This window comes from Ranitomeya variabilis, chromosome 2, assembly GCF_051348905.1.
Source record: "Ranitomeya variabilis isolate aRanVar5 chromosome 2, aRanVar5.hap1, whole genome shotgun sequence".
Classification (NCBI taxonomy): domain Eukaryota; kingdom Metazoa; phylum Chordata; class Amphibia; order Anura; family Dendrobatidae; genus Ranitomeya; species Ranitomeya variabilis.
Window position 1 is genome coordinate 639,494,412 of NC_135233.1, and position 12,201 is coordinate 639,506,612.

At 40.6% G+C, this 12,201-nt stretch overlaps 1 protein-coding gene across 2 annotated transcripts in view; it reads left to right on the forward strand.

Moving 5' to 3' along the window:
* LOC143807495 (adenylosuccinate synthetase isozyme 2) overlaps nucleotides 1-10,808 on the forward strand; it is a 95,732-nt gene extending 84,924 nt beyond the window's left edge. For both annotated transcript variants that reach the window (XM_077289108.1, XM_077289109.1), the window contains exons 13-14: nucleotides 4,155-4,304; nucleotides 10,323-10,808. In XM_077289108.1, the coding sequence (XP_077145223.1) occupies nucleotides 4,155-4,304; nucleotides 10,323-10,375 (203 nt within the window). In that variant the 3' untranslated portion in view covers nucleotides 10,376-10,808. The remainder of the gene's footprint in view (nucleotides 1-4,154; nucleotides 4,305-10,322) is intronic.
* Nucleotides 10,809-12,201: the final 1,393 nt, after the last annotated feature.

Consider the following 12,201-nt stretch of genomic DNA (forward strand, 5'->3'; position numbering starts at 1 on the left):
TATAATGTAGTCTCTCATATGGTTCATGGCCCATGTGGTGTAGCAAATCCAAAAAGTCCATGCATGGAAAACGGAAAGTGTACAAAAGGGTTTCCAAAGGAGTTGAAACGGCACACTATTAAAGACTTGGATGGCTACCCATCCTACCGGCTACAACACATTGATAACATTGCAACAAAAAAATTATAAATATCTCATGGATAGTCCCATACAACCCATACTTGTCAAAACGCTACAACTGTCACATCAACGTAGAAATCTGTGCTTCAATAAAAAGTGTAAAATATAATTTCAAATAAATCTACAAGGGGCATTACAAAGCTAACATCGAAATACAACAGAAAACAGTCAATCACGATGAATCATTGTTGACTCAAGATACGTCCGTGCTCCAGAAGCTGCTTGGAGGATATTTGCGTTTCCAATGCATTCAGTCCCATGCCATTATATGTTTAGCTATTCATTTACCAAATCAACAGCAGCTTTATTTCTTTGAATATGAAGTAAAAGATGTCTCAAAAACTTTAAGCACGACGTCAACATTAATGGAATGGTTTTTGCGGAACCAACGTGACTAAAACACAAGGCAGTATTTGTACCGAGAGATTCCAGAGCATTACGTTTGGAATAAAACTTGGAATTCAAGACTACGAGGAGTTAGCAGAAAAATTGGACGCATGGTATACTGTTAATGTCAAGGATCAATAAAGATATTGCCTTCGGCTGTTACTACTGCATGTCAAAGGAGCTACAAGTTATGAGGATTTGAAAACCATTAACGGAGTATTGCAGGATACATTTAAAGCTGCAGCTTTGGCTTTAGGACTTCTATTGGATGATACTGTGTGGAGACTTACTTTAGAAGATGCAGTTAACCTACATATGCCTAAGCAACTTCGTGAATTGTTTGCCTACATCTGTGTATTTGGACCACCTACAAATCCGGCTCAACTTTGGGCAAATTTTAAAGAACATCTAATCGAGGATTACTGCTTACATTATCACAACAGAAGTGGAAATTGTCAAAATTGTGAATCTTATGTCATGCAAGATGTCCAAAAGGTGTTACTACTGCATGGAAAAACGTTTTCAGGCTTTAATTTGCCACAACCTGCGATTCAAGTTCCACAAGTTCCAGAGTATGACGAAGCTTATGAATTATTGTTGGCAACAAAGAAACTCCTTAAATGAACAACAACGGATTGCATATGACACTATTGTAAGCGCTATAGAAGACCAAGGAGATGCAAGGCCAAAATGTTTCTTTATTGACAGTCCAGGAGGGAGCGGTAAAACATACCTCTATGAAGTTTTAATGCATCACGTTAGAGGGTTGGGAAAAGTCGTATTGCCATCGGCTACAACAGGTATTGCAGCAAACCTTTTACGAGGTGGTCGCACTATCCATTCACTCTTTGGGATACCAGTTCCAGTCAATGAAATCTCTGTTTCCAGAATTAAACAAGACACATTTGCAGGAAGACTGTTAAAGAACGCAAATCTTTTCATACTTGATGAGTGCACCATGGCACCCAATTACGCTTTGAGCTTAATTGACAGACTTCTACGTGAAGTAATGACTAAAAATGTTGCTGAAAAAAATGAAATTCCGTTCGGGGGTAAAGTTGTTGTCATTGGCGGAGATTTTAGGCAATGCCTTCCAGTCATACCAAATGGAACAAAAACAGAAGTTATCGAGTCCAGCTTAAAAATGGCTGACCTTTGGAAACAGTTTAATAAACGCCAACTAATTAACAACATGCGATCTTCTGACCCAGAGTATAGCAACTGGCTTCTTAAACTTGGTAACGGTGAACTTGGCAACGAATACAACCTTGGAGAAGACCTTATTGAAATACCAGAAGACATGTTGTGCACTGACTGCATCCCAAGTGATGTTTTTGGACAATGCATAGAAATTGATGTGAACGACCAAAGTAGTGTTGAGGGCCTCTTCTCATGCAATTCTCTGTCCCAAGAATGATGACGTGGCTCTGCTAAATTCCCGTGTGATGGATAGAATGCCTGGAGAGTATAAGTTGTACAAAAGTGATGATTCAGTAGGTAATGAAGATGAACGAGAGCATTATCCAGTTGAATTTTTAAATAGTCTTACGCCATCAGGAATGCCATCCCACAGACTACAACTCCAAGTTGGATCAATCATAATCTTGCTGTGGAATCTAAATACAAAAAATGGTCTATGTAATGGAACTCGCCTTATTGTTACTGGACTCCATTCTAACGTCATTCAAGCAAGAGTGATCACTGGATCAGGAAAAGGAGATGGTGTTCATTCCATGCATTGATTTATGTCCTTCAGACACCGGTCTTCCATTTAGGCTTCGGCGTCGACAGTTTCCAGTTAAACCAGCTTTTGCCATGACAATAAACAAGTCACAAGGTCAAACTCTACAAAGTGTTGGCATATATCTACCGCAGCCCGTTTTTGGTCATGGACAACTCTACGTTGCATTTTCAAGAGTTAAAATGAGATCCAACGTCAAGGTGCAAGTTCTTCCTACCCCGTTACAAGGAAAGTTGCTTATAGGTAGTCAAAAGGTATTCACTAAAAATGTGGTGTACAAAAATATTTTGGGTTGATATTGTTAACATATATATTGATGTTGATGTACTTCTTTTGATCAATGATTTATTGAAATTCAGTTAGATATTCGTGTAATGGCTTATGTATTTTGATGATCTTTATTCATAATTTCATTCAATTGTATGAAGTTCTATGAGCAATAAAATTTAATGATAATAAATATATTTTACCCAGAAAATCCTGTGTATTCATTGCATTATTCTGAAATCTTATATATAATAATATTTTTGTGTCTCTGGTGGGATCCATTGAAGTGTTCCAGAGCTACTAGTACATAGTGACACTGGTCCAAATGGAGATAGAAATAGCCTTGGGGTGTGTAGGGGTTAAGGGCATAAAAATTTAAATTGCGACATTCTCAAACTTTTTACCAAAACTTATTTTTAACAATAAATGCAAAAAATATCGACCTAATTTTACCATGAACAAGGTGTCCCGAAAAACAATCTCTAAATTAATAAAATTACTGTGAACCTTTGAAGCGTTCTAGAGTTGTCCCGAATTGATGAAATTCGTTGGTGTTCCAGAGTGAGTGACATGCATCAGAATTTAAAATTTGTCCTTGTCAGGAAGGTGAAAACAGGCTTGGGAGTAAAGGGGTTAAAATCTTAGCGCTGACCCCTCAGTTGTTTTCTAAATGCCCTTTGTCTTTTATTTCCTTTTTGAAACGTCTCATTTGAATAGGATATACTTAATGTGAGATGTACTTGGGAGATAATATCTTGCCATATGTTATATTTACAAGCCATGTAACTACAATAGCAAAAGTTGGATGGAAAATCTCTCAGTATAGACGTGCCCAGTGGTCTCACTACTGTGTTATTTAGGGTCCACTTCATTAAAGGGAACCTGTCACCACTTTTTTGCTCTCAGCTAAAAAAATAATTTAATTGCTTGTCAGGTATGCATTCCACATCAACATTTGAAACCCCCTGACACCCCATCCATCACCCATAAAAACCTTAATTTGTCCCACGCTGTATGTTAATCTGTTCAGTCCGGTCCGATGGGCGTTGCCATGAATCTCGCAGAGCGCATACAGATTTTGCACGTGCGCATTGCAATGTGCCTTTTATAGTATGCTTGCCAAACTGCGGGCAAAGCCGAAAAGCAGTACTGGTGCATGCGCCATACGGCTTTTCAACTTTGCCAGCAATTGGGCAAAGCATACTGCGCACGCGCGAGGTCACATTGCAATGCGCACGCGCAAAATCTGTACGCGCTCTGCGAGATTCGCGGCAAAGAATGTGTACAGCAAGCTGAGGAGGGGTGGAATGAGGGAACAGAGGCAACGCCCATCGGACCGGACTGAATAGATTAACATACAGCACGGGACAAATTAAAAAAAAAAAAAAGTTTTTATGGGTGATGCATGGGGTGTCAGGGGGTTTCAAATGTAGATGTAAAATGCATACCTGACAAGCAATTAAATGATATTTTTAGCTGATGGAGCAAAAAAAAGGTGACCTGTTCCCTTTAGGAAAAAAGAGGCTTTCAGACTATTGACCCTTAAGTATGTTTTTGGTTTTTGTGCACAACTTTACAGCAAATCAAGAAGTGTTGAATAGAGTTGAGGTTGAATACGAAACACTTCCCGGATGGAAAAGCGACACTTCCAATGCAAGAACATTCAACGACCTGCCTGCAAATGCAAAGAAATATGTTCATTTTGTAGAAGAATCACTTGGTATTCCAAGTAAGTTAACATTTTGTCCTTTTTTGGCTTCAGTTGTCCTAACTTATGTTGACTCATCTTGGGTTTTATGTAAATTATGAAGTTGACCTAACATATTGAGTACATTAAATCCCAAACTTTTGGTTTTACATTTTTGTTATCTAAGGCTGGTTTCACACTTGCGTTTTGAACTGCAGCGTTTGTAAAAGAACAAAACAAAAAAAAACGCATGTGGTGAAAAAACGCATGTAAACGCGTGCAAACGCTGCGTTTTTTAGACACATGCGTTTTTGCATGCAGAAAAAAACGCGGCGTTTTGACGCGTTTACATGCATTTTTTCCTGCGTTTGCGTTTTTGAAACGCAGGCTGAGAAGTGTGTGACAGCTGCCAATCATCAAAATCAACTAGAAAACCCACTATTAATAGAATTAGCTAGGGTTAGGATCCCTAGGGTTAGGTTTAGGGTTAGGGGTAGGGTTCGTGTTAGGGGTAGGGTTAGGGTTTGGATCCCTAGGGTTAGGGGTAGCTTTTTATTAGAAGAATGTCCTGGTCACCAGGTCACTGATAAGCCACCCCCCACCATCAAGGTGATAAAGGGATCCTAACCCTAGGGATCCAAACCCTAATTCTAACCCTAGGGATCCAAACCCTACCCCTAACCCTAGGGATCCAAACCTTAACCCTAACCCTAGGGATCCAAACCCTAACCCTAGGGATCCAAACCCTAACCCTAGGGATCCAAACCCTAACCCTAGGGATCCAAACCCTAACCCTAGGGATCCATAGGGATTGGCTATTATGTTGACCTGGAGACCAGGACATTCTTCTAATAAAAAGCTTTGCTCAATGTGGACACCCCAAGATATACGGTATTGCTATAGAGTACTAAAAATATAAACTCGGAGAGTATTCACTGTCATATTGTTAGGGGTAGGGTTAGGGGTAGGGTTTGGATCCCTAGGGTTAGGGGTAGGGTAAGGGTTAGGATCCCTTTATCACCCTGATGGTGGGGGGTGGCTTATCAGGGTGTATTCTTGTTTTTTTCTATAAAAACGCATGCGTTTAAAACGCAAGCAAACGCATGTATGCAAAAACGCATGCGTTTCCATAGACATCAATGTATTTTTTGCCGCAAATGAACGCATGCGTTTTTTTGCGGCAAAAAAACGCCTCTGAAAATTACTACATGTTGCATTTCTGCAAAAGAACGCATGCAGCAAAAAACCGCATGCGTCGTTAAACACGGCAAAACGCGTACAAAAAAAAAACGCATGCGTTTTTAATGTTAAACATAGGGGAAAAAAAGCATGCTTTTTTTTCGGTAAAAACGCTGCAGATCAAAACGCAAGTGTGAAACCAGCCTAAGGTTTATAGTGTTGTTTATTAACATAAAGTAATATGTGGGACTGCATTTATTTTGTGGGTACTGTGCAAATTACCATTATACAATAATTAAGTTAAACGGAATCTGTCAGTAGGATCAACACTTCTAAGCCACCTATATGGGCATGTAGGTCTTAGAAAGCTGAATAAAATTATTCTTAAAGCTCCCTTTTAATTAAAATAAGCTCTGGAGGCGGTTTCTCATGCAGATCAGTACCAGACTATAGTCCTAAACGGCTCATTTACATATTGAGAAATTATTTTTGTGGAATATATTAGATTGCAGATATCAAGGTTTCATTTTACTCGGCTTCCTAGGACCTACATATCTATATACACTGCTAAAAAAAATAAAGGGAACACTTAAACAGAATATAACTCAAAGTAAATCAAACTTCTGCAAAATCAAACTGTCCACTTAGGAAGTAACACTGTTTGACAATCAATTTCACATGCTGTTGTGCAAATGGAATAGACAACAGATGGAAATTATTGGCAATTATCAAGACACACTCAAAGGAGTGGTTCTGCAGGTAGGGACCACGGACCACATCTCAGTACCAATGCTTTCTTTCTGATGTTTTGGTCACTTTTGAATGTTGGTTGTGCTTTCACGCTTGTGATAGCATGAGATGGACTCTACAACCCACACAAGTGGCTCAGGTAGTGCAGCTCATCCAGGATGGCACATCAATGCGAGCAGTGGCAAGAATGTTTGCTGTGTCTGTCAGCATAGTGTCCAGAGGCTGGAGGTGCTACCAGGAGACAGGCCAGTACACCAAGAGACGTGGAGGGGGCCGTAGGAGAGCAACAACCCAGCAGCAGGACCGCTACCTCAGCCTTTGTGCAAGGAGGAGCCCTGCAAAATGACCTCCAGCAGGCTACAAATGTGCATGTCTGCACAAACTGTTAGAAACAGACTTCATAAGGTTGATCTGAGTGCCCGACATCCAGAGATGGGGGTTTTGCTCACAGCCCAACACCGTGCAGGACACTTGGCATTTGCCACAGAACACCAGGATTGGCAAATCCGCCACTGGCTACCTGTGCTCTTCACAGATGAAAGCAGGTTCACACTGAGCACATGTGACAGACGTGACAGTCTGGAGACGCCGTGGAGAGCGATCTGCCTGCAACATCCTTCAGCATGACCGATTTGGCAGTGGGTCAGTAATGGTGTGGGGTGGCATTTCTTTGGAGGACCGCACAGCCCTCCATGTGCTAGCCAGAGGTAGCCTGACTGCCATTATGTACCGAGATGAGATCCTCAGATCCCTTGAGACCATATGCTGGTGCAGTTGGCCCTGGGGTCCTCCTAATGCAGGACAATGCCAGACCTCATGTAGCTGGAGTGTCAGCAGTTCCTGCAAGATGAAGGCATTGAAGCTATGGACTGGCCCGCCCGTTCCCCAGACCTGAATCCCATTGAACACATCTGGGACATCGTGTTTCGCACCATCCACCAACCTCACGTTGCACCACAGACTGTCCAGGAGTTGGCGGATGCTTTAGTCCAGGTCTAGGAGAAGATCCCGGAGATCCCTCAGGAGACCATCCGCCGCTTCATCGGGAGCATGCCCAGGCGTTGTAGGGAGGTCATACAGGCACTTGGAGGCTATACACACTACTGAGCATCATTTCCTTGTATCGAGGCATTTCCACTGAAGTTGGATCAGCCTGTAACTTCATTTTCCACTTTGATTTTGAGCATCATTCCAACTCCAGACCTCCGTGGGATATTAGGATTTACGTTTGATAATTTTTAGGTTTTATTGTTCTCCATACATTCCACTATTTAATGAATAAATATTTACAACTGGAATATTTCATTCAGTGATATCTAGGTTGTGGGATTTTAGTGTTCCCTTTATTTTTTTTGAGCAGTGTAGATGGCATAAGAGGGTTGATCCTGCTGACAGATTCCTTTTTAAAGGGGTAATCAATTAAAACATGTTATCGCTTATCTTCAGGATAAGTGATAGCTGGATCTTGGGGGTCCAACTGCTGGGATCTTCACTGATCAGCAGTATGGGGAAATTTTTATACTGGTTATAGAATAGATCGGCAGTGTGATTCCTGACCTATACTCCATTTATTTCCTATCGGGTTGCCGGAAAAAACTGCGCACACTGCTCAATAGCCCCATAGAGAATGAATGATGCTGCAGTCGGGGATCCAACCTTCTGCGCTGTTTGTTAGTGGAATAACTGTTCTCCATTTATGATAAAAATTCTCTGATCTACCGATCGGTTCAGGTTCCAGCAGTGGGACACCTAATTTACCTAGCAGGTGCAGAAAATCTGAAACATAAAATACTTATTCTGGGAGGAAAGGCTTTAGGGAGTATTCCTGCTCCCACAGTTATGGCATTTCTATAGGATAAGACACAGAAGAAGGAAAACCCACATTCTGACTAAATAAATAATAGAAGTGCTTGCAACTATTCTTTGCCTGAAAGCCATCTCATTTGAGGTACTGGGAGACCCCATACTCCACATAGGCAAGGGCATTTGTTAGTTGAATGGAGCAGCAGGGCTCAAGGTCAACTGCAAATCCATTCAAACCCATCTGTACAAAGATTGGATACAGTTTTCACAGCATCTGGACCCAGAATGTCCTGACATTTATCATTTAGCCAATGGAAAGTTGAATGATGTTAGTTTTAGTAATTTGTTAAATGCACAAATGACAGTAATTTTTTCCTAGAACTGTTTTTCCTTGTTAAAATGAGATTTCAGTAATATATATATATATATATATATATATATATATTTATTAGTGGGGCAAAAAAGTATTTAGTCAGTCAGCAATAGTGCAAGTTCCACCACTTAAAAAGTTGAGAGGCGTCTGTAATTTACATCATAGGTAGACCTCAACTATGGGAGACAGACTGAGAAAAAAAAATCCAGAACATCACATTTTCTGTTTTTTTTTTTAATCATTTTATTTGCATATTATGGTGGAAAATAAGTATTTGGTCAAACAAAATTTCATCTCAATACTTTTTAATATATCCTTTGTTGGCAATGACAGAGGTCAAACGTTTTCTGTAAGTCTTCACAAGGTTGCCACACACTGTTGTTGGTATGTTGGCCCATTCCTCCATGCAGATCTCCTCTAGAGCAGTGATGTTTTTGGCTTTTCGCTTGGCAACACGGACTTTCAACTCCCTCCAAAGGTTTTCTATAGGGTTGAGATCTGGAGACTGGCTAGGCCACTCCAGGACCTTGAAATGCTTCTTACGAAGCCACTCCTTCGTTGCCCTGGCGGTGTGCTTTGGATCATTGTCATGTTGAAAGACCCAGCCACGTTTCATCTTCAATGCCCTTGCTGATGGAAGGAGGTTTGCACTCAAAATCTCACGATACATGGCCCCATTCATTCTTTCATGTACCCGGATCAGTCGTCCTGGCCCCTTTGCAGAGAAACAGCCCCAAAGCATGATGTTTCCACCACCATGCTTTACAGTAGGTATGGTGTTGGATGGATGCAACTCAGTATTCTTTTTCCTCCAAACACGACAAGTTGTGTTTCTACCAAACAGTTCCAGTTTGGTTTCATCAGACCATAGGACATTCTCCCAAAACTCCTCTGGATCATCCAAATGCTCTCTAGCAAACTTCAGACGGGCCCGGACATGTACTGGCTTAAGCAGTGGGACACGTCTGGCACTGCAGGATCTGAGTCCATGGTGGCGTAGTGTGTTACTTATGGTAGGCCTTGTTACATTGGTCCCAGCTCTCTGCAGTTCATTCACTAGGTCCCCCCGTGTGGTTCTGGGATTTTTGCTCACCGTTCTTGTGATCATTCTGACCCCACGGGGTGGGATTTTGCGTGGAGCCCCAGATCGAGGGAGATTATCAGTGGTCTTGAATGTCTTCCATTTTCTAATTATTGCTCCCACAGTTGATTTCTTCACTCCAAGCTGGTTGGCTATTGCAGATTCAGTCTTCCCAGCCTGGTGCAGGGCTACAATTTTGTTTCTGGTGTCCTTTGACAGCTCTTTGGTCTTCACCATAGTGGAGTTTGGAGTCAGACTGTTTGAGGGTGTGCACAGGTGTCTTTTTATACTGATAACAAGTTTAAACAGGTGCCATTACTATAGGTAATGAGTGGAGGAAAGAGGAGACTCTTAAAGAAGAAGTTACAGGTCTGTGAGAGCCAGAGATCTTGATTGTTTTTTTTCTGACCAAATACTTATTTTCCACCATAATATGCAAATAAAATGATAAAAAAACAGAAAATGTGATTTTCTGGATTTTTTTTTCTCAGTTTGTCTCCCATAGTTGAGGTCTACCTATGATGTAAATTACAGACGCCTCTCATCTTTTTAAGTGGTGGAACTTGCACTATTGCTGACTGACTAAATACTTTTTTGCCCCACTGTGTGTGTGTGTATATATGTGTGTATGTATGTGTGTATGTATGTGTGTATGTATGTGTGTGTGTGTGTGTATATATATATATATATATATATATATATATATATATATATATATATATATATATATATATATATATATATATATATATATATTTTTTTTTTTTCAAATCAACTGATTGTATACAAAAAATGTATCTAAAATAATCGTCATCTTCTGATATTTCTTTGCCCTTTTTTGAAGGTTTTAATTTTTCCTTTTCTTTAATCGCAGTTAAATGGATTGGAGTCGGGAAATCTAGAGAATCGATGATTCAATGTTTCTAAGAAAATGCACGTTTCACCTAAATGGGTCTTTATTTTACAATAGCAGATTCTGACTTGAACAATGCAGATCTAAAGGAATGGGCATAGGTTGGAGAAAGAAAGCAGCTACTACTTTTTCTGGAACAATGTAATTGGAATATTAAATATTATTGTAATTGTCTGAAGAATTTGTCAATTTTGTTATCTACTCAGTTTAAGAAGAAATTTCAAACTGAGAGATTTATTGATATCTGACTCCTTCCTTCAGATTCAGTTTTCATCTTTATGATCAGGCTAAATTTTTCTAATTTGACATGTTGCTTTGTGTTAATACCTTTTGGAATGCTTCTATTTATACCAATGATTCAGAGATTTGTTTTGTTTTGTTTTTTCATGACACATTTTTCTTTCTGGGTAAAAAAGAAAATAAATGTTTATTTTTGTTTCCTCTTTATTTCTCTTGTTACAGTTCCATTCAAGTGTGCAGTGAGGATTTAGAACATGTCAATAGGAAGTTTAAGATAAAATTTATTCTCAATCTCTGTATAAACTCCATTTCAATGATACATGAGTGCTATAATCTCAAGCCAAATGTACGAAATTGGCTCCAAGAGTATGGCATTGGGCTCCGAAACAAACAATTAAAAATTAGACCTGTCTTATTCAAAAATTCAGGTGTAACAAATGATGTTATTTTTACATGAAAATGTTCTATTCTTAAGTATGTTGTCTTCCTGATTTGGGTAACTCTTTATCTTTCCCAACCGCACTGTGAATCAGAGGACTTTTCATCACACGTTTCATTTCAGGCTAGACACATTATGTAACAGCGGCTGCACAGCGGAATAAAACATATGAGTGTTTGTTTTTGTTTCCTCCTTTCACCTCTTCATTACTGAAATATTAGTAAAGGTATTTGATACCCAATGAGTTAGTTTTTAAGTCTAAGTGGGTGTTATCAGATTTTCATCTGTGGCATGTACTTCCTGCTGTACGAGTTGCCCAATCATAAGTTGACAGCAATACAGCAGAAAAAGAGCTCATTCCCACCTTATTCTAAGTTTCTGAATGTGTGAGCTGTAATGATACTGCTCTGATCTCCTGGTCTAACTTCCTGCATAATTGGAAAGTGCAGTTGAGCTTAGGAGTGTCACATTACTAATCCTTCTTGGCTCTCCTCATCTCATAGCAATGTCAGCTTTGCTGTGCTGCCATACTGCCTGTTCAGAGGTGGGTCACCCTAAGGGTACCGTCACACATTGAAATTTCCATCGCTACGACGTTACGATTCGTGACGTTCTAGCGATATCGTTACGATATCGCTGTGTCTGACACGCTACTGCGATCAGACACCCAGCTGAGAATCGTACGTCGTAGCAGATCGTTTGGAACTTTCTTTCGTCGCTTGATCACCCGCTGACATCGCTGGATCGTTGTGTGTGACACCGATCCAGCGATGTCTTCGCTTGTAACCAGGGTAAACATCGGGTAACTAAGCGCAGGGCCGCGCTTAGTAACCCGATGTTTACCCTGGTTACAAGTGCTCTGCTCTCACTGTACGGCTGCACTCAGAGCAGGAAGCAGATGGCAAGGGACCTGAAGGACACCAACGGGTGAGTATGTACGGTTTGTTTTTTTACGTTTACGCTTGTAACCAGGGTAAACATCGGGTTACTAAGCGCGGCCCTGCGCTTAGTTACCCGATGTTTACCCTGGTTACCCGGGGACTTCGGCATCGCTCCAGCGCCGTGATTGCAACGTGTGACCGCAGTCTACGACGCTGGAGCGATGATTATACGACGCTGCGACGTCACGAATCGTGCCGTCGCAGCGATGAAAATTTCAAT